Source organism: Globicephala melas, chromosome 7, assembly GCF_963455315.2.
Source record: "Globicephala melas chromosome 7, mGloMel1.2, whole genome shotgun sequence".
In the NCBI taxonomy this organism is placed as follows: domain Eukaryota; kingdom Metazoa; phylum Chordata; class Mammalia; order Artiodactyla; family Delphinidae; genus Globicephala; species Globicephala melas.
This window is the reverse complement of record NC_083320.1, coordinates 66942309-66965537: the sequence shown is the minus strand read 5'-3', so window position 1 is coordinate 66965537 and position 23229 is coordinate 66942309. Positions and strand designations below refer to the sequence as shown.

General features: G+C 38.3%; 1 protein-coding gene across 2 annotated transcripts in view; it reads right to left on the bottom strand.

Annotated features, from left to right (window-relative positions):
* The window catches only part of GRB14 (growth factor receptor bound protein 14), a 125999-nt gene that overhangs the window by 48468 nt on the left and 54302 nt on the right, over positions 1–23229 (bottom strand). Inside the window, exons 1-2 of one of the 2 annotated variants that reach the window (XM_030852593.3) lie at positions 21189–21330; positions 1888–2044 (exon numbers count right to left, since the gene is read on the bottom strand). In XM_030852593.3, coding sequence (XP_030708453.1) covers positions 1888–2044; positions 21189–21251 — 220 coding nt within the window. In that variant the 5' untranslated portion in view covers positions 21252–21330. Of the gene's footprint in view, positions 1–1887; positions 2045–21188; positions 21331–23229 lie in introns of those variants that run through there. The other variant, XM_030852583.3, reaches the window with a different exon arrangement.

Here is a 23229-nt window from a genome sequence, read left to right as displayed (position 1 = left end):
TAAATGAACCATTTTCCAGAATCTTTTAAAAACGGATCCTCCTAAGAACATACCTTTTCTGCCAACATCATCTTTATTGCATTTCATAAGACAAAGGCAAACTTCTCATCCGAACTGAACCTTACTTTGGTACGCTGCTCTGAGGTGCAAACCCTCTATGTATCAAACGAAGGAAAATTTTTATATATTGGTAGCTAGCTATGCAAGAAAGTGAATGACTCTCATGCCTAGGTATAAAATTCTCAATTCTTTAAACAAATTGAAGGGACAAATTGTCCTGTCATTGACAACTTATTTAAAATAATTTTGAATAAGTTGTTTATTACTAAAAGTTGTTTGACTTACAATGCAAAGGAGTTGATGGTAGGCTAAATAATAGCCCCCTAAAGATAGCTACATCTTAATCCCTGAAACCTGTGACTGTTACCTTACATGGTAAAAAAATAAAAACAAAACAAAACTTTGCAGGTGTCATTGATTTAGGGATCTTGAAATGAAGTGATTATCCTGGATTATTCTGGATAAAGCCTAAATGCTACTATCTTCTAAGAGAGAGGGAGAGGGAGACTGCACACAGACAGAAGAGAACACAGTGTGACCGTGGAGGTAGAGATTAGAGTGATGTAGCCATAGCCACGGCATGCCAGCAGCCACAAGAAGCTAGAAGAGGCAGGAAATGGATTCTCTCCTTGAACCTCCAGAGGAAGCTCATCCCTGAAGATACCTTGATTTTCATCCATTGATACTGATTTCAGACTTCTGGCCTCCAGAAATGTAACGGAATAAACTATGGTTGTTTTAAGCCACTGAGATTATGCTAATTTGTTACAGCAGCCAAGGGAAACTAATACAAAATTCAAAGAATCAAATGGCACTGCCATAACAAACTCCTTCCTTTCTCATCTACCTATTATGGGGACATGTTTTTTAACAGCAGTATTTGTAAAAATAAGAAAGGGGAGACAAAATTGTCACCCCATTCTGTCCCATACTAGCAGAAGAATGAAAATTCTTTATAACTTATTAAAAGATATGAGGGGGAAAGCCTCTACAGTTCACAATACAGAGATATATTTCCAACTGCAAATAAATACGATTATTTTTTATGTTTATGACTTTAAAATGTGAAGGATTACTCATTCTTCAAGAAAAATTTAGGGTATACAGTCCCATAAAGAGACTACCACTGTGGATATTTCCCATGTCTGCACTACAATCAATTCAAAAAGTAGTCCAGGGCTTCCCTGGTGGCGCAGTGGTTGAGAATCTGCCTGCCGATGCAGGGGACACGGGTTCGAGCCCTGGTCCGGGAAGATCCCACATGCCGCGGAGCGGCTAGGCCCATGAGCTGCAACTACTGAGCCTGCGCGCCTGGAGTCTGTGCTCCGCAACGAGAGACACCGCGACAGTGAGAGGCCCGCGCACTGCGATGAAGAGTGGCCCCCGCTTGCCACAACTAGAGAAAGCCCTCGCACAGAAACGAAGACCCAACACAGCCAAATATAAATAAATAAATAAATTTATAAAAAAAAAAAGTAGTCCAAATAACAGCATATTTTATTGACCTCTCAAAAAACGTTAATTGTGCTACTAAAGTTTATTATGAGATGTATCTTTCCATCACTTTAGACTCTATGGTTTAGCTCCCAAATTTCCACACATCATTATTTAAACCATGAAGGGCGGTAAATTTTTAATATTTCTATTCTTATTTCCATTTTGTGCTACTTTATTTTTCTCTCAACTACCAACCCAAAAATAAAAAACAAAGAAAAGGACTATTCATAATTGTCCTCTATTTTTCTACAAGTGAAGAAAATCTTTGCCATATGATCAAACTATAAGGGACAGAAAAGCAATGATATGACTATGATTTTGTATCCTTACCTAGACCTATGTGAGGCAGGTGCTCAAAAAGGGTCCAGCTGTGGTCATCAATGTAATGATTCTTCAGGATCAACAGCTGGCAAACATCTCGGGCAGTTATGTCACTGGGTACCTCTAAAGCCCTGCTGGTTTCATCTTCACTGTATACTTTAATTACCTGTGTAGGTAGAAATTAAAAAATGAGCTAAAATAGTCTATTAAAAATATCATTCTAGTAAGTCATCAAACTTATCAGTTGAGCTAATTACAAATTCCTTATACAGTTTGTTTTACATCTAATTTTCTTGTACATGGAGTAAATGTTGCCCATCCAAGACTTGTTTATAATATGTGTCAAAGTCACTCTGTCTGACAACTTCCAATCTCTTCTCTTCAGTGTCTAAACTGGAGGCCATTCAATGACCATTCAATGTCATTTCCCACCACTCTGATCTACTAAAAAGCTACATATCTCTTATCAATATTTTAAATTTTCCACTCCATATTTAAATCTTTAAACAATCCAAGTAACATGGGTGATTTATTCCCAGATATACATGTTGTAACAGCAGTAAACAGAATATAAAGATTTCTCTATTTCAGGTTATAGAAATTTTGGCAAAGACTGGCTAGATGTTCACCAAATCCTTTTTCTTTTCTCCCTTGCAATTAGTTGTGTCCATGGGATTGAATTTTAGTCAATGAGATGTAAGCACATGCAGTGTTGCACCTCCAGACCTAATCCATAAAAATTTCCCATATACTGTCATCCATTCTCTTACGCCAGCCTCTCACTGAATGGAAATGATGACAAAGACCTAAAGAGGAGAGCAGAGCCATGGGACAGAAGGAGGCTTTGTCTCTGAATGACCACATGGAAGGTGCCCAACTAGGAATGCCCACATGTAACTTTGACATGAGCAAGAAATAAACTTTTAGTCTGTTAAATCACTGTGATTTTTTATCTATTACAGCAGCTAATGTCACCCCAAATCATACAGAAGTAGAGAGTTTCATATACAACACTCCCCTCAACATTTACCAAGTTATGCTATGTGCTAGAATTTCCACTACTAACTGTGATATGTCATATATAAATTAAATTAATTATAATAAGTTAAATACCTATGAAAATAGTATAGTAAGATCAACACACACAGAAGTAGGAAATTGTAAGAAAATTCAATATAAGAAATACACCTTATAAAAATATAGACATTTAAACATTTTCAGTAATTCAAACAAATGAAAATTAAAATGATGTGTCAATTCTCTATCGATTATTTTTCTAATTATGTGTAATGACAGTGGAATAAAATAGTTGCTCTCTTACAATGACAGGAGTGATATAAATTGGTAAAACTATTTTGTACACCTGTTGGAAAGTATTTATCGAAAGCATTAAAAGGTCCATTCCTTTGACTCAGTAATCTCCCTTAGGCAAACTATCTCAATAAATCTGTCATAAATGTGGAAAATAGCTTTAGGCGTAGACTTATCCAGCAAAGCATTATGTATAATTCTATCAACCTAAATATACAACAACAAAAGAATGGTAAACTATAGTACTTTCACAAAATGGAATATTATAAGGTACTTAAAAATGTTATTCAAGGAAATAAGAACTTTAAAAAAAATTCGTAAGTAAAATGAGATCACGACACCAAAGTATAAGTTACGCAGGAGAGTGCAGGCTTATTTGTTGGACTGGCAACCAGGCACCTATCCCTCTTCTAAGAGCATTCTGATTGTCTTTTAGAGACCCACTCCCTCCCTCACCATTAGTCTTTGTGATTCTGGCAGCTCTACTTTCAGCTCAGTGATGCTACAGTGGAGCTGCTGGAACTGGCTTGCAAGAGGTGATTGTTAAACATTCAGGAACTCTGCAAGCCAGGCATCTTGAAATCAGCCATGGTGGGAGTACACCAAAGAAACTGGCAAATGCTACAAATAAGGCCTTTTTAAAAATATATATGTTTTTATAGCCAGTTTACCAGTGCATGACTGCCTCCGCTTCACATAGTTGTTATCCAGATTGATCAATCAACACTCAGAATCCCTTTGGCGACAGTGACTATTTCAGAGATGGGCACATGACCTAATCAGAGTCAGTCAGGGCCAATCTAGACATCCGTTCACATAACCATAAAGTGAGCCCTGTTTTCCACTGGGCAGGTGTAGGGTGAAGCTGCTACTGTTCATGAAGAGAAAGACTGGGAAAATGGGGCCCACATGGAGTAAACCATGCCAAGAGATGAAAAGGGTGCTGAGAATATCATTGGGCCCCTGGACCAGGGAATACTTGAATTGTGTTTTTTAATCATATGTGTGCCATGAAGCTGTAAGTTTCTAGTGGTAATATTCACCTACTTATATCTCTTGTTCTAGCCAAAGACCTTCTCCAACTCTTTCTCCATACTGCTAGGGGAATAAACTTTCTAATAGCCAATCACATCAGGTCATTCTTCTAAAATTCTTCAATGGCTCCTTGTTGTCCTAACTCAAGCAGCTCATTGTGTTTATTAAGACCCCATGCAAAGCATACATCCTTTGCTAAGTGTTTTAGTATAACGCTGTCATTGGGCTTCCCTGGCAGCACAGTGGTTAAGAACCCGCCTGCCAATGCAGGGGACACGGGTTCGAGCCCTAGTCTAGGAAGATCCCACATGCCGCGGAGCAACTAAGCCTGTGCGCCACAACTACAGAGTCTGTGCTCTAGAGCCCGCGAGCCACAACTACTGAGCCCACGTGCCGCAACTACTGAAGCCCGCGTGCCTAGAGCCCCTGCTCTGCAACAAGAGAAGCCGCCGCAATGAGAAGCCCGCGCACCGCAACAAAGAGTAGCCCCCACTCGCCACAACTAAAGAAAGCCCGCTCGCAGCAACGAAGACCCAACGCAGCCAAAAATAAATAAATAATAAATAAAAATAAAGTTCCCTTTTTAAAAAAAAAACCATATATATATATATATATATATATATATATATAAGGGTGTCATAGAGTTGGCTGTTGCCCTCAGAGAGCTAAAGCATAGTGGGGAAAGCAGTATTAAAAACAATAGTCACAAAGTAGGACATAAAAATTCAGTATGTTACTAAATCATATAATGGGGGTTAGGAGATACCTGAAAGATATCCATGAAAAAGTGATATTCAGGCCAAGACCTGAAGAAGGAGTGGGCAGTAGCTAGGCAAAGAGAGGGTAAGAGCATTTCAAGCTAAGGGAACCGAAGCCATGCAAAGTCCGTGGGGCAAGAAGGAACTTGGCAGATTCTAAGGATTAAGAGGAGTCAGGGGGCTTCCCTGGTGGCGCAGTGGTTGAGAGTCTGCCTGCCGATGCAGGGGACGTGGGTTCGTGCCCCATGCCGGGAGGATCCCACATGCCACGGAGCAGCTGGGCCCGTGAGCCATGGCCGCTGAGCATGCGCGTCCGGAGCCTGTGCTCTGCTACGGGAAAGGCCACAGCAGTGAGAGGCCCGCGTACTGCAAACAAAACAAAACAAAACAAAACAAAAAAAGGCGTCAGGAACAGCAAGTGCAGCAAGCAGGGAGCATGGCCCTGAGGGAGATGAGGTGGTAAGCATGACCGTAGTAACAGGGATGCAAGATCCTCAGCTCAGAATTGACTTAAGAATCATTGAGCTTATAGGTGGTAAACTTGTGGATATGGATATATCTGACAAGGGAGAAAAGGAAGAAGCATGAGAAAAAGAAGAATCTAGGGCTGAACCCTGAGAAATTGCAATATTTAATGGTGAGTTAGAGGCAAGAAAGTCTGAAAGATAAAGAGAGATAGAGAACCAGGGAAGTGGGACCCCATGGAATAAAGTCCAAACTCTTCAGCACGCACACAGCATGCACACTCCCCAGCAAATCAGCCTATGGAACAGGTCACTCTGACCTTAGCCAGATATGATAAACATTTGCAACCTCTTCTTTCTATTTGCTCATGAGGTATCATCTACCTGAAATCTTTGCCCCAGCCACCAACAATATGCTTTATTTGGCAAATTCCTACTTATCATTTGGCCCCAGTTCCCACAGCACTTCCTCCAGAAAGTCTCCCCTGACTGCCCATGGCTTTATAATGTGCCCCTCTTAGAGCTCTTACTTTGTAATTTTCTACTTGAATATCTTTCTCCTCAACTGCACTAGCAAGCTCCCTTAAGGAAAATCTACATTTACTCACCATTTGACATGATATCCCAGGGACCTAGTCCAAGCCAATGTATGGCTTAATAAAGATCTTTGGAACAATGAACTTTGTGCCCCTGCAAAGCCTACCAAAATGTTTTGCACATAACAGGTACTCAATACATATTTGTAAATTTTAATTTAAAAATCTTTTCTGTCACGAAGTATATGATTGATTAAATTTTAATCCTCAGGAAATTAAAATTCTTCTCAAAGAGCAACAGATATACAATTTTTCTTATAAATAATCCTAGGTAAGAACTGGCTTAATATTGCCATTAGCAGGCAGTTCTGAGTTTTGAAGTCATTGAGGCAGCTGTGAAGTCATATGAAAAAGGCTATGAAAATACACTGCCAAAATCAGGTGCAAGTGTCTGAGCTCTCACTTCAATTCCTCCATTTTTCGGTTAACACATGTGGTTCATGAAGATCCCAAGATCTCTTTGGAATCTCAGTGTTTCCCATGATTGCATCTGGATAGGCTATTGTTTTTAAGTTTGTGCCTTCAGACAAATCTCAGTGCCAGACAATTGCTGAGATGCTAAGAAATGCCGTCCACCAGGCGGCTGTGGTTAACACTGACTGGGTCAAACACTGGTGGGTGCTCTTGCCAAAAGCAACATGAAGACAACCAGTCCTGAGAGGAAAAGAAGATCCGAACCTGGGGCTGCTCCTTCATGTGGAGCAATGATGAGCTGCCATTTCAGTGCCCTCAGAGGCCACTGCTCATTCCATGCCAGGAAACAGGGGGTTGGGGATGACCTAGTGGCCACGGGACAGGTTCCTGAGACTTCCCGACTACCCCATGCTTTCTTACAATAAATGCCCATCACCTGGGGTAACAGAAGCATGCCTCTTATTTTTCATGCTCTAGTTTTTATATCAGAGGAATTAACAAATGAAAATCTGGAGACATTCTGAAGTCTAAGCCAAATTCAAGAAGAGGGCAAGAATAGAGTAAGAGGTAAAGTTGGGGAAAATGAAAAAGATACCTAACCAATTAGAAATGCCATTAATCTCTTCAGTTGATTTTGCTGCAAATTGGAAAGAAATAAGTTGCCAAGAACTGAGACACATAAACTTAGAAGGACGAGGCTAACTTAAATTTCTGGAATAAGTGCATGTACTCATTTTTTAAATTAATAACACCTGTTAGGAAAAAACAATACTTTTGTTTGAGCTCCATTTCAAACTCTTCTTCTTAAAAAAATAATCCCATTTAATGCTGACATTTGTCCAAAATACACATTCATCTACGAACGATAAAAATTTATTTTGGTTGATCTTCCACAGCAGTAAGTCCCTGTCATCTCTCAGATTTATTCAGTACTTATGAAAAATTCCTTATACTACTGATGGGGAGCCTTTGTTAAAAAAATCTCATTTTTATTTCTATTTATTTCTCCTTGAAATATATGAAAAAGGGAAAGATAATCTAAGCCTTAACTCTCTAGTAGAGTTGAATATGCCAAAAATATTAGTATACTAAACCCTCCTGTTTAAGAAAAAAAGTCAAGTCATAAGTAAAGATATTGATATAAGACTAGTAGGGATTAAAACTAAGGTACAAACTTTTTTTTTTTTTTTTTTTTTTTTTTGCGGTACGCAGGCCTCTCACTGTTGTGGTCTCTCCCGTTGTGGAGCACAGGCTCCGGATGCGCAGGCTCAGCGGCCATGGCTCACGGGCCCAGCCGCTCCGCGGCATGTGGGATCTTCCCAGACCGGGGCACGAACCCGTGTCCCCTGCATCGGCAGGCGGACTCTCAACCACTGCGCCACCAGGGAAGCCCAGGTACAAACTTTTGTGACCATGTAAAAACCAAATGGCAGGGCTGCTCTTAAGAATCATTGGAGTAAAATAGTGGTATCCTGTTTCCTCTACATACTGAAAGGTAAAAAGACATCTGAAGGCCATATAATCATGCTATTTAATAAAGGGATATTATACATTCCCAGTTCAGTGGCCCAAATCCCCACCTTGCTATATAAAGTAAAAAATAGGGTAAGAAGAATTCATAACAATTGATCCACGAGATCATTTGCAATTGCATGCCAGCAGGAAGAAATCCTGCCTGGACCCTAAAGAAGAACAGGAACTTTCTTTGTCTCATCAATGAGCAGACACACTTGATTAGTAAGAAAAACATGCATTGATAAGATCTGTCTATAACATCCCACCAGCAGGAACAGAGAGAGCTCCCAAGGACAGCCAACAGTGTACACACAGGCTGTGTTGAGGAAGCCCTCAGTGTCACTGTAATCCTGACAATCGGAGCAACCTTGGCCTTCAGAGTGGTTTACAGCTTCAAAAACTGTGCCGGGAGCATATGGCATCTAGCAGTGAAAATGTAATATAAAGACACAGTAGCCCCTGCAGAGAATATGCTGGAATGTGGGTGGAGCAGATCTCTGTTTTGGCTGACATCCTTATCAAGGCAGTTTATATACTTTATACCTCAAGTCCCCTAGGCTGCCCTCCATGAAAAGTGGAGGCAAGAGATTAAAAAATTAACATAACTCATTTTCAAAGCAGAAGACACAACAATGTTGAAATACACAGAGCAAGAAATGGTTAACTTTTCAGAAAAGAAGTTTGAGGCCCCTAAAGCCAAGGGACTAAAAGAGATGAACTATTTAAAATATAAGACAAAGGCCATTTCTGAAAACACAGAGCTTGAATTTGAAAATCAATTCAATATGTATTGCTTTCTCCCCAAAGCACACATAGTAGTCATCTGCTATAATCCCCGGAAATTCTGATTCTCAGAACAGATTATGTGGAAAGCTTCAGGAAAGCACTGGGCAGAGGCTAAGCGGTCAGCCTTTCTCCTCCTTCCTGCAGACCCAAGAAAGTGATGGAATGGGATGCCTCATTCCTTTCCAAACTGGATTCATCCTAGAATATGTGTAAAAAAAACTCAGGGTTCTCATCTGGTCATTTGGCAATGCCACAGAGCAGAAAGGGGCATTGGACCCATTGGTAAGTAACTAGCTACTTAATCACTTATCCTTTGTTTCTTCAGAGAAGAAAGGAGGCAAAATGGGATAATTATTCAGCAGGTAAAAAACGAGCACAGATTAAACATAACTATATGAGCAAGAATCCACAGGATGAAGTGAGAGACTTTTTTTTAGAAAAAGAAGAAAGAGCAAAAGGGAAGGAAAAAGACGGTTGGGCATGGTTATCTTGGGTGTCAAAGTTTCTATTTGGGGAGAATTTAAATTTGATTTTTAGATTAACTACATTTAAATACCACATTTAATATTTAATTAAATATTAATTCTTATTAATATTTAATTTAAAATAATTTAAACACCATTATTTAAATACCAAGATCTTACCACAATGAAAAGTATACAACTTTTCAACAGAAAAATAAATGCATTTATTATATCTCTTAATTATATATATTGTTTATATATAATTAATAGAAAATAAGAAACAAGGCCCATAGAAATTTGATTTCAACTAGGTCCCAAAGTAAAGCTTATTTCTCCCACTCTTTAAAATTTTATCATCCAAGTACAGTAAGATTATAAAGCTATCTTTTAATGTTTCAGATTTTTTTCTCCATTATTTTTAACAGATAGGCAATGTACCTAAATCAGTGAAATATTTTTATATAGAGGTCAGAGCAGCCCTGGATTTTTATGTTCTTCTAAATAAGGAATGTAGTATCCTAAGATAAGAGGAGACAGTCTTAGATGTTTTGAATTAAGCAACTCAATATGTTCCCCTGAAGGGAAACGGCAAATAATACATTCATTATTACTTATTCGAAACCTCTAACAAAATGTTATATTTAAAAACAAAGACTGTTCCCAAAGATCCCAACAGCTCAAGAAAAGCTGTCGCTTCCATATTGCTATCCTTCATTATTTTGCTAGCTGTCAAATATTTATTAAGAGCAAAACAGTACATAGTTTAGAGAAATCAGGTCATAGGGAATCAAATTATCTCCATTGAAAGAGATATTCAACTACATATTTGAGCATGAGCAGTACATGTTCATTAACTCAAAATAGATATTGTCACCAATATCAGAATTACAGGAATTGATTGACATAAACAGGTCCATTTCACATCCATGTGGCCCCTTTCAACTTTATTCCCTATAATCCTTTCCTTATTCTCTAACTCTGACCATGTATTTTCTCAGTTTCTTGAAATAGCTATGCTCCTTCCTGACACAGGGCCTTTGCATCTACTACTGCTGCCTAGAATACTGTCCACCCACCTCCTGTTTCTCATCCTTCAGATAAACCATTCATTCTGTGGGGAAGTTTTCAACGCTACTCCCAGTTTAGGTCCAGGCCCTTTGTTTCACGTATGCATATGTGCAACTACATAATTATTATCCATAAGCTTCTACTACTCAGCATGCTGCATGACACCAGGAATAATGTCAATATGTGCTTCCCATTGTGTCCCCAGCAGTCAGCATGGGGCCTGGCACAGTGTAAATATCCCTTTAGGGACGACTGACACCGTCATGAATGGCCTTATAGGAGACAATATTAGGGATTCCAAAACAGTAGCTTGGAAACCTCACAGAGTTTAAAAACCTCTAGGGAAGAAAGGACACACATGGGACCAAAGAGAAAACATAGGCAAGTTTTCAAGAAATCTGCGGACTGAACAAAGGTAGATAAGGTGAATTCTCTGGCCCATTTTAAGTCTGGAACTCTGAGAATTAAAAAAAAAAAAAAAAGAACATCTGTGTGGAACAAGTATCATGAGCAAAGATACCAAGGACTGAAGAGGCAAAAAATACACATGGAACAGCACACAGACCACTGTCCTGAGATCATAGGGACTGAGTTATGAGGAAGAGGTGAGGAAGCACAGGTGCACAGGTGCTGGAAGGTCTGTGGAGAAGCGTCTTTGCCCAGCACTGCTAGACACTGGTTTCTATCGGTGCAAACTAGCAAGGAGGCCACCTCAAGAGGGGATCCTTTTTAAGATACACAAATGATAAAGTAGCTTTTTTCAATGGTTGGAAGTAAAGAATTCAATTTTAAAAAGACAGTTTTACCAGAATAAGATTACAAAGTGATAAGAAAATAATGATAAGTAACTACATGGTGAGCTAATCATTTAGGAACAAATGCGGCTCTAAGTAATAGAAAAATCTACCCAACAATGGCTTCTTAATCAAATTAAAGGTTTGGTTTTTTTTTCTCACATTTGAAACCAGAGGAGGATAGCTCAGGGTCTGGTGAGGCAAGTTCCATCAAATGACCACGGATCCAGGCTCTTTCCACAATCCTCAAGGTCACAAGAATGAATCATCCCCACACCACCTCTGTAAAAACTCTGGACTTGTACACATTTGTAGGTCATTACATTTCAGCAGTAACATTAGAGGGCATGCGGGGATAAAGAGATTAACTAATTCAGAGTTAAAGGACCTGTGTGGCTGGGGATCCATACAGATCTTCTGCAAGTTCTGTATGAATTCAAAATGCAAAGGTGAAGCTCTATGCTGTATGAATTCACTTCCCATCCAGCATCAGGCCCACGAGGCCCAGTGTGGCCTTGCTACTGGAAATGCCCCAAACCTGGCACGGCAGGGGATTTAGCACTGTCCCACCTGACTGTCTAGATCAATGACACTGCCAAATCATGCCACGTCTAGGCTTCCAACCAAGAGAAGAAAGCCGGTCTGCAGGCAAAGGGGGGCCCAGAAAGTCTCTCCTTCAAGCCCCTGTGCTCTACTCTGTTCTTGACCCTCTCTGCTCTCCGTCTCAGGCCAAGAGCCAGGCAGCCTGCGCCTTCCTTGGGCTTTCTTTCTCCCTAGAGGATAGCAAGAAAGACCCTAACTCAAGCGGATGTTCAATTTTATAAAGCAAGAAATCAGAAGCCCTTTCAGTGTGCTCTTACATGGTAAAAAAAAAAAAAAAGGCAAAAGAAACAGCTCTAACTTCATTATAAAAGAAAGCAAACATTAAAAACTAAGCCTAAAAATATCCCAAACCATGGACGCACACATATACATATGTATATATTCATGTTATTTTAGGACCTAAATCCAATACGAATAATAAAGAGGGTCAGATCACAAATCCCACTCTAACATTTCCAGTGACTTCATCAAAGGAGCGTTCTCTGAAGCCTCAGTGTTTTTAAAACTCATGTAATTCCTGTGAAGATGCCAGTGCTGACTAATTCACCTTTGAAGTTTAAAAAACCCTTCACAAGTGCTAATGCTTATTCATATTCAAAGCAGAAAACCACTGGTCATGCTTATGTTGGACACAATGTTATTCCAGTATCTCATTTCAGTTTTTCAGCAGTCGTTTGTTCCCAGAATAACCATAAGACATGCCTAAGTGAAAAAGTTAATAACTGTTTCACACAGTGAGAAAGAAGGACAAGTTGGGGAGGGGTGAAGGGAGAAGTGTTTAGAAGAGAGGGGAAAACACGAGGAGAGGAAAGAGAATATTTATCAGAGTCCAGGACACATCAGACTTTTTACTGTTAATTCTTGAGCTGTCTGGCATCAACTGAAGCACTTTTAGGAACTACCTTGTTTCACTGATTTTTAAAAGCACACCTTCTCACATTTAACTTCTCTGTAACTTAGATGTAACTTACCATCAACGGTATGTCATAATTTAATTGGAAGCATATAAGATAATGATGCTTCTTGTAATTTAAGGTGCCATAGAATCAATGAAATATGCTATATTCAGTCTTTCTGGTACATCTGGGGGGTATTATTTTATGAACTTACCATGCAAACTATCACTTTCTAGATCTAACATTCCCATACTGTGATAGCACGAGGAATAACTGATTTATATCCATGTTTGTCATTTTACCTTTCCCTCACGTTTCTAAATATTTATTTTATATCAGTGCAAAGCATGTGCATCAGTGTAAAACATGTATATTCCTGTAAAAGAAATGGAATCAATACTGTTAGAATCATAAAATCCTAAAGGTTAGGACTCTTAGAAAACATCTCCTGAAACCTTCTCATTCTACAAGTGAAGAAGCTGAGACTGAAGAGGATCTGACTTGCCGGGGGATCTCCAGCTGGTCACTGGCAGAACCAGCCTGGGAACCCCAATCTCTGGGCTCCTACCTCATCCTGTTCTTTCCACTCTGCTTACCTAATTTTCATGCAGCTTTAAGCTGCTGCTTCGACACAACATCTTGCATAAAAGCATTAGATAACTAAAAACCCAAATATAAAGTTGCACGTATGTCCCAAAGCACCCAGCTTTTTGAATGTCAAAAAAGGTTATTCTTTGTGTTTCACTTTTTTTAGCACAACTTGCCAGAAAAATTGCATATATAGAAACAGCCAGCAGAGGGAGTCTTTATTTCTTGGTGCAAATAGAGAAAGAAAACAATGCTTTGAAAATTACAACTTTAACGTGCATAGAGGTACTGCTTAAAATAGTTGCAAGCTTCTAAAAAAATTAAATATATTTTTAAACATTCTTAACTATTTGAATTTTTAATATAAATTATGTCTACATCTTTAATAAGAAGGGTTGGGGATGGGTTGGAGTGGCATATATATAGTCACTTCAGGTGGTATATAATATGAAGTTCCCTTTCCTGCAACTCAAGCTGGAGAGCCTCCTTGGCATTTAGAATGGTGATGTCAAAATCGTCTTCAAATCCTGATAGAACCACCCAAACTCATTTGACTTCTGAAACTATAAAATAATATTCCTGGTATTTCACAAATACAACTGAATGTATATGCCCAAATACGCAGGCTCAATTAGGAGGCTGTCAAGCATATAGGGCAATGCTGTTTAGCCAAAATGGGTTTTTAATTGCTCTTTTGCAACTGTCTTAAGAGAAAGCACTTGTAATATCACACAGGGGTAGAAAATCTTTATCTTTCAGAGGGCTTAATACCCGAAATATCTGAAATAACCAAAAGACTTACTTCTTTTTTCTGCCAAAAGAGATTCTTATTCTCTAGATTTGGCTTTGGGTGCTGGGGTACCGCCAAGGCGAGCCAGCCCTACGACTGCTCCCCCCAAGCAAGAGTCTTAGACTGTTAATCAGCCCAGCTATTTTTAATCTGCCTTCATTGCCAAACGTGGACCAGACACTGTAGTTTGCAAACTAATACGAGACATGGCCCTCATTCTCATGGAGGTTCAGTCCAGGTGCTTGTGGCGATGGTGCACTCCGGAATCTGCTCTGGGATCAGATCCTACACCATGAGCTTATCAATGAGGAGTCTCAGATTCCTCATCCTGTAAAATGGGCAAAATGATGGCAAACTGATAGCACTCAATTCATAATAGTGACTATTATTATAAATTTTTTAAAGCACAATTAGTAAGTCCCAAGAGATTCCTATTGAGCTCCAAGGAGCTCTGACATATGGTTTACTCACTATATCTTTGAGGTGAGGTAAGACTGGAGTGTACAACGAGGAAACAATAGCTAGGAGGGCAACAGACAGACAGGTAAAAAAAAAAAAAGGTGAGATTTGTCTGATGAGTAGACTATAGGTGAAAGGCAAGGGCACTGCAGCCGCGCAATGGAGCGCAGCTCTGCGTCACATGTGTGCCCATCAATTCTGACAGGCAGCCCCTGTGCAGGGCGGGGCCCACCTGGGCTCAGTCCTGACTTGTAGTACTGTGCTTTGGGTAAGACACTTAACTTCTCCAGGGCTCACTTTTCTCATCCCAGCCTGGGTTTGTCCACCAGTCTTGTAGGGTTCTTATGAGGATTAAAGAGAGTGTAATCAGCGCTGAACATAGTATAGCTGTTTTTATTTCTACTGGTGTGGAGGGCAGGGAGTGCTCAAAATTACTCACAGGAACGAGCTGGGAGGGAGGGAGCGGGTGGAGACAGAGCTCATGAAAAAGCAAGGTGGGCCAGCTGAGGTGGGCCCTGAGTGCACAGCTTCTTACCACAAGGTATGCAATCCAGGAAAAAGGAAATGAACGCCACAGAGACACAAATGCAGAGATGGAAATGCCAATGACAGGTCAGTATCAAAAAAGCCCAATTTTGTTTTTTCAAAAATTGTGTTTATTCAATGAATAGTAATTATATCCCAACTTTGTACATTCCCTGTGCTGGGCACTTGAGTCTAATGATGATCAAAGATGACACAGCCCCTACCATCATATAGCTCACATTCCAGTAATGTCACCTCTCTCTACTGAAACAATGTCTTAACACTAGGTACAACTGTACCTCTTGCAAATATGTAAGCCAGAAGTCCCTGCCTGATATTCCCTAGGAGAGTGAAAGAAGTAATCTAACCACCTATCTTATTCTATTTAAATCTACATTCCCAAATTTTTTAAAAAAATATTTATCAGCATATAAATGGATTAATCAGCATATAAATGGATTAATTTTTTTTTAATTCAAATTAGAGTCTGTATACAGAAAGTAAGCAGAGGGAAAAAGAATTTGAGAGGCATACTGTCTTTCGTTCCCTGGCTGCACTGTATCAAGGACAACTACTTTTTGTTTGATTCATTTGCTACAAGAAAACTTTTGAATAGCTATCAATACTTAATAGGATAGAGCCCCCACCCCCCCAAAAAATTTAAATCACAGTAATAGGGAGATTTTAAACCATTTATGAAACTAGTAACACACGCCATTCCCCAGATGAGGGGGAAAAAAAGAAATTCACATTTGTTGAGCTTCTACTACGTGTCAAGTCTTCTAAATATTTATCCTATTTAATCCTTGCAACTGTTCTGTGAGGAAGCATCATTATCCGCAAAACAGAGAAACTGAATTTTTGAAAGGTTTAAAAGAAGACACCTAAAGTCATAACACTGATCAGTGACAGAGCTGAGCTCAAACTCAGGGTTTCCTAGCTAAAACACACAAACAATCTCCACTACAGCACACTACGTAAAAACTCACTTTTAGGGAAAGGAAACATTTTGTGAAAACACAAAATCCATTCATCTATATGGTACCCTTCCTGGGTGAATATGCAACTATGTTACCCTGTATAAAAATTAAAAGGGCAGAAGAAAGATCAAGGTTTAGGGAGAATGAGAGCTCCAGGTAAACAGCAATAATAGTACTCACTCCCACTTCACAACCACTTTCCAAGCAAGCCAGCCATCTAAACTCAGGTCACCATCTATGCATTCCATTACCCTCCCCTACACAGGAAATCTGCTCTCTCCCCACTTACTACACCTTCTACTATCTCCAATCAAGCGATAGAATACATTTGTTCAAAAAGCATAACTATATTCTATACCTGGCAAGACAATAATAAAAATCCAAGGGACAAATATTTTCTGCATGCGTAATACACAGGAGTCACTGACAGTGGAGACAGCTAGTTCCCCACCAAAAGCCATCCTCCCCATTTCCTAATTCTGGTGAGAAGGGCAGTGCGTGCAGGTCAAGGCCTACATTTCCTGGCTTCCCTTGGATCCAGACCACGTGACACAATCCTAGCCAGTAAGATATGATCAGAAGCTCCCAGTTATTCCCCAGTGGCACGTTAATAACTGGCAGAACTAGCCTGTATGCCCTTGGTTCTTCCCATTTTGTATGCCAGGAATGTGAGCCGGATGGCTAGCGATCTGCATTTATCTTTCCATAAAAGGAAAAGGGACCCACACTAAGGAAGATACAATAGAAAGCAGGAAGGAGCTTGGTTGCCTGAGGACATTGCTGGACGGCTAGATTAGCCTGGGACCAATTCTTCTCGTAAAGTGAAAGAAAAATAAATCTCTCCCCTGTTTAATATGCTGTCATTTGAGTTTTCCGGTTACATGAAATTAAATTCAGCCTGTAACTGACAAAGCACTTTATTTAAAGGGTCTTTCCCTTAAAAATGTAAAAACAAATTTTGAAAACCAAATAATACAAGATATATAAAACATACACAAGGTCCATAGAAAAAACTAAAAGTCAAATATGAAAAGCCAGAAAGCTTAAGATACACACCTAAGGAGAGCTAATAAGACTTAAATATCATAAAAGGTAATAACAAAATTGATGTCACATGGCAGTAGTTACTGCATTGAGAAATGAGTCATAAAGGTGGATCCATGGACACTCGAGTCAAGACACCATTAAGACAGATGTAATAAGAAACAGTCTTAGAAGGTTTCAGGATGGTACCACAGCCTGAGCTGGGACACAGACAGTAACAGGATCCTGGAGTTGTCTACAGGTCATGGAGCACAAAACTGCGTGCAGAAGTACAGTGGGACAAGCACCAAACCCTGTTTGGAGCACAAGGAGAAAAACGATGTGCTGGAGTGGAGGCTTCATATGAAGCTGAGGAAACCCCCAAAGGTTTCAAAGGCCGCAAAGCACAGTGAATGCTACATTCACTTGGACTGATTTTGTATGTATTTAAAAGCTTCTGGGCAAAATAGTGATATGATGATGATCTATATTCTTTCATTCTTTACAAAATTGTTTTTAGAAATTCACAGCAATAATTCTAATTGTATGAGGAGGGAAATGAATATAACAAACTATTCTCTTGTATAGATGGGGAATTGGATCTTTTGATAAATGGCATTGCTCCATATTATACTCATGAATTTTGGATTTTCAAATGATTTGAATCTTATAAAAAATATATTCTAAAAAGTATTCCTTTTTTCTCTGAGATTCTGGAAGACACGTTAGAATTCTGTGTGCCTATGAAAGTCTCTCATAATTGTAGTATGGCTAAAGAATGTAGAAATGCTTGGAAACAATTTGCAGAACAATTTTAATCTGACAGAGGTAGAAATCTTCCTACCCACAGAATCAGAATATGGGCATCTGGCCTTCAGACCTTCCAACCTTTATATAAAAAGAATGTGAATTTTATATTGCACTTAGTATAAGCCTTACAATGCTTGAGTTTTTGTTAACTCTCTGGGACCTTAAAATTGTTTCTTGATGTAATGAACGCTGGGTAAAACTGTCTTTCCATCTCTCTCTCTCTCTCATACTCTCTCTCTCTCTCTCTCTCTCTCTCTCTCTCTCTCTCTCGCTCTCTCGCTCTCTCTCTCTCACACACACACACACACACACACACACACACACACACACACTTTGTTGCTTACAATTGCTGTCTGAATAAAATGTTTTCTACACTAGAGCATATGGGAGTTGGTGGAGGTGCAGAGGAAGATGAAAAGATTTGCCTAAGCTAATTCCAGACTAGAAGTTGAATGGCAGTTATACACACCATAAGGCAATTTCATTAACATATTAATTTCAGGAGGTAACACATATCTAATAAGAGAAACACAGTGGAAGTCACAAGACCTAGATTCTATTTCTAGCTTTGCCATTGACCTTCTGGGTGATCTTGCATAAGTCACTCAACATCCAAGAGACTCAGTCTTCTCATTTGAAAAAAAAAAGGCATAACCTAGTTATCTGAGAAAAATGCTATGAGGTGAAGAGCTCATTCAGAACACTTGATGAGGATGCGATCATTTCTGAGAGAGATGATGAAACTTTCTTCACTGGAACCTTGATTAACTAGAATCAAGGAAATCGGATCCTGATAGAATTAGAAAAAGTCAAAAATTTATTTCCAATTTACTTGACAGAGAGTCCACTGAACTAGTCTGTTCCTCAAAGATGAAAGTATATTTAATGTGCTACGAAAAAGACCCATACCATGTTAAGAGCCGTGTTTAAAGTTCAAGTTCCCAACCAATCTCAGGAGATCTTATGCCCACTTAGATCAGATATGCTTGCTGATAAGAAAATTACTCCCTAAAACTATTAAGCATTTTCAGAAATACCCTCAGCCTTTCAAATGATTAGGATTCCAGTTGACAAATTATTTTGCAAGAACCACTCGTTCAGGATGAGCCAACTCTATACCAAACCTGTGGAAAAGGCACCTAGGTTCTTTGGAAAATGAGAAGCTGCCCCAAAATACTGAGAAATGCTTGTATTAATTTGTATCATCTTAAACTATGGTGCATATAGAAAACAAGTTAATTACAAGTGTGGAATAATTTCCTATCTTAGAAAACAAAGGCATGGTGTGACCAGAGCAGATGGATATTTTTTAGTCAGAAAAACACCCAGTTTCTAAAATAAGAGATACTAAGATTTTCAGAACAGTCTTATCAACAATGGGTCCTCTGGGGATTAAACTGTTGGGAGAAAGAAATAGCATTAAGTATTTTCAGCAAATGATGCGCTAAATTATATGAACATTTAATATGTGTACCAACTGGAAAGCAATAACATGGACTTGGGCTTAGGGAATTTTGACTTATGTTAATTATTATAATAGAAACCTGACTAGAAGCTTATTATAAAAGAACCAAGAGAAATCACAACGATGTATCCATTGGCAGCTCAGACCTAACATCACTTATAATCACAGCTTTCCAGAGTAATCCTGTTTTGCTACTTACCAACCAGTGCTGGGTGTTATTTTCTAGCTAAGTTTTACTCATACAAATTTACTCATACAAATTTCCCCTAGACTAACTGCTCCAAATCCTTGAAAATGATAGCATCTTCTTCTAATGTTTTATACTCTAATAAGAAATGGTTTAAATATTTTATTATACTTATGAAAATTCAAAATATATTATTTGAGTCACAGAATTATAGACACAAATAAGACTGAAGAGAGCATTTAATGAAAATCTCTCCACTATTATATTATAGGTGAGAAAGTAGTGACTCAGAGAGTTTAAATGACTTGCCCAAGATCACACAGCTAGGAAATGGAGAATCCAGGTGGCATGCTTTCCACCACACCAATATGTTGTGCAAAAGAACCACATGATGAAAATTTCTTGGTTAATCCAAAGAAATTATTATTAATTAACTGGATAAAGAAGAATTATTAACTGGATAAAGTATTAACTGGATAAAGAAGAATCCAAACACAAGGATATAGATTTGATATACGCTATTATACCTTTTCACATTGCCAGTGACTCAGGTAATCTATATGGTCGTTATTAATGTACTACTAAGTCTACATCAAAATAAAGACTCCAGCTCAATGCAAAATATTTTTAATTAAATTTGCTTAAGATGAAAGAAAGAGATCAAGAAAGATAAGAACAAATGTTGGCAAAATTATCATATACTGTTTTACTGCCAAGTAAAATGTCCCTGGTGAATAAGTAGTCAACTGGATTAAAAAAATATTAAAAACCTAAAACTTAAAAACAATGAAAAGAGACACTTCTTTTAAAAGACACCCTAATTGTAAGATTTGTCATTTTCAAATAAATTAAACCATGACCTTTGACTTAATGAAATACACTAATAGTTAACCATTAAAAGTCAGGTACGGAAATAAACATTACAGTTTCTAGTGTCACCAAAACCATTCAGAAAGCACAGTGTCAAAGTGTGTTTTGGTGCTTTTTCTTTGCTATACAACAGATTTGATTCTTTAAGGATTTCAATACACGGTTCTTATTTGGTATATTTACAAGAGAAGTTTAGTATATTCAGCTTTACTTAAATGCTACATCACATGGTGTATTTATTACCTTATAAAATACGATGTGGCAAGTAAGACACAGAAATAAACTTTACAAAAAACTAACAGACAAAATATTTCACACACAGGATTGACTGCATTAATAATTAACAGAAAGCCTTTTCACAAGGGAACTTAATGGAAAGTTTTTCTTAAGCAAGTAAGCAGAAACTCAACAGAAATGGGTAGAAAACCAGAGGAAAAGAAACTGGTGCCATATGTTTTAAACAGTAAAACAATTATATCGTCCATTCAACAATGAAGATGGATGTATCACGAATTATAGTGAAACAAAGAATCTGCTCCTTAGTAAACAAATATAAAACATAATAGCTAGCAGATTGCCTATTGAACTAAAGGCAAAGAGGCCTGAAGTTACAGTAGAAGGGGAAAAAAAAAAGAAAGAAAAATCTTCAATACAGTCTCTATCACAACGCCCTGAAATCGAGACCAAACTACTTTCACATGGAGCTTTTCATACTACAGAGATGTTCTGGCCCAGCTTTTTTTTTAATAGTCTAATTTCAATAATCTATCCTTTAATCACCTATAGCCTCAATGAATTATAGCCTCTCTCAGGATATGTAACGAAAGTTTCCAACACATTAATAAACACAGTAACAGGAAATTAAAAAACAGCAAGAAAAAGAAAAGAAAAAAGGCAGAAGTCACATACCCTTTTCTGTAGAACTATGGGCGTTATTGCAGGCAGAGTGACTCTTCTTGCACTCAAACTCATGCCTGCTCTTCTTAGAGTGATCCCCTCCCGTAGATCATGGACGAAATGAAAGAAATCTTTTACAGTTACTCCTTGGGAATCTCGGGGCTCAGTGGAAAGAAACAACTAGGAAAGTAATAAATGTCACTCTGCTTATGTGATTCCAATCTACCAAAGCCAATTAAGGATGGCTGTGGGACAGGACAAGGCAGCAACCAATCAAAGCCCAGAAAACTCCGCCTTTGTCCTTGGAAACACATTCTGATACTTTTGTTTATGATATTTAAAGAACCAGATTAACAGCCATCTAGTTCACTTAACTTTTTTTTCCAAAACAGTGCAATTCAATGCCATTCTTTGTTGACTAGGCAGTTATGTCTTTACTGAAACATTTCAACATATGGCAGATAAGAAACTGTTTACATTGGTCTATTTAAAGTGTATAAATATGCAGATGCACTAAATTTACTTATGCTACTCATAAAAGTGATAAATGGGTAGATTGAAACATATTATATGAGGCACAAAAAATAATCCTGAAGTTAGAATTGGTCCAAAGGTGTTAAACTTTACAAGTCATAATAAAAGGATTTTAATATATATTTATGTACTTCGTCTCCTAAACAGCTAAAATTTCTGTATTATGGACCTTTTAGCTGTCCTTGAAGCTACACACTTAACTATTCCTGTTAAATATTACCTTAACAATCAACCTAAATAATACTGTTAAATATAAATGGGGCATTAAACTACAACGTATGAATTGCAAATGCTAATGTTTTTTAAAAGCACAGATCTGTGTAATTGAGCACATTTCATTCAATTCAAAGCATTTAAATAAGCATGCTCAAAGCATTCTCAAAAGTTTAACAACCATTTTGCCTTTTTTTCTTACAATAACTAAAAATTGTATTCCAGTATTTTCGAGGGTTGGAGAAGGGTCCATTTCTGGTTAATGAGAAAATTTTCAATAATGTCTAAATAAAGAGTAAGAGAAACACAAAAATGACAAAAACTATTGCAATATTAAAACTAATCTGAGTTTTTATATTATAAACTCCCTTTGGACCGATTCCTTAACAAGCACCTACTCAGTGCTCTTCAACCAGGACACAGAGAATGACATGCTGCGTTCAGCTTGAGGGAAGCTCCCTGTCACTTCTAGATCACAAAGTGGTTGTCGTAGTAACAGGGCAAAATGCGAGATTCTCGGCAACTCAGATACAAACTTTCCATTTCATTATCTAGACTGCTACTGGGCAGAGTTCATTTGGGTGTGTTTTATATGCACGGTGATCTCATATTCCTCAAAAGAAGAAAAGAGACACTACAAACTCTAGGGTTCCCTACTTTGAATTTCAAAACCTACACAGCTCGCTCACAATGGCAGCTGGGGGGGAATTCACTTAGTAAAAAAGTCACAGGCAGATCTAATTTGTGGGCATTCATTTTATTCTTATCCTACTAGGTTTATCATGGTCTTTTAAAATAAAACTACCAACAAAAATCTACTAATACTGGGAGGGGAGTCACCATTTGTGAAGGAAAAGATTTTGGTTTAACCTTGAGTCACTTTTTTGGCAGGCACACAATAACAAAGCCCATGGTTACTACATAATTTCAAGTTTATTATCTACAATTTTTCTTTCTTCTTTTCTCAATTTAGGCTTTGAATATTACAAAGAAGTGTTATCTCTGGTCTCAGAAAGGGTTCCACCATAATCAAAGCAATTCATTCCACTAAATCATAAGGCAAAGAACCCACTATGTGCCAGGCAGTGTGTTAGGTGATAAGTACATGCTAATGAGTAAGATATGGTCACTGCTTCATAGTGGAATAGAGATACTCATTTTTAAATTAAAAATCACATTCAGTAAAGGGCTGAGTCTCACTGTGATTAAATGCCAAGTACCAGGGGTGCACCAAGTTAGAAGAAACTACACATCAGAGGTGAGATCACGGCAGGCTTCAAGGAGGAAACGACATTTGCTTTGAAAA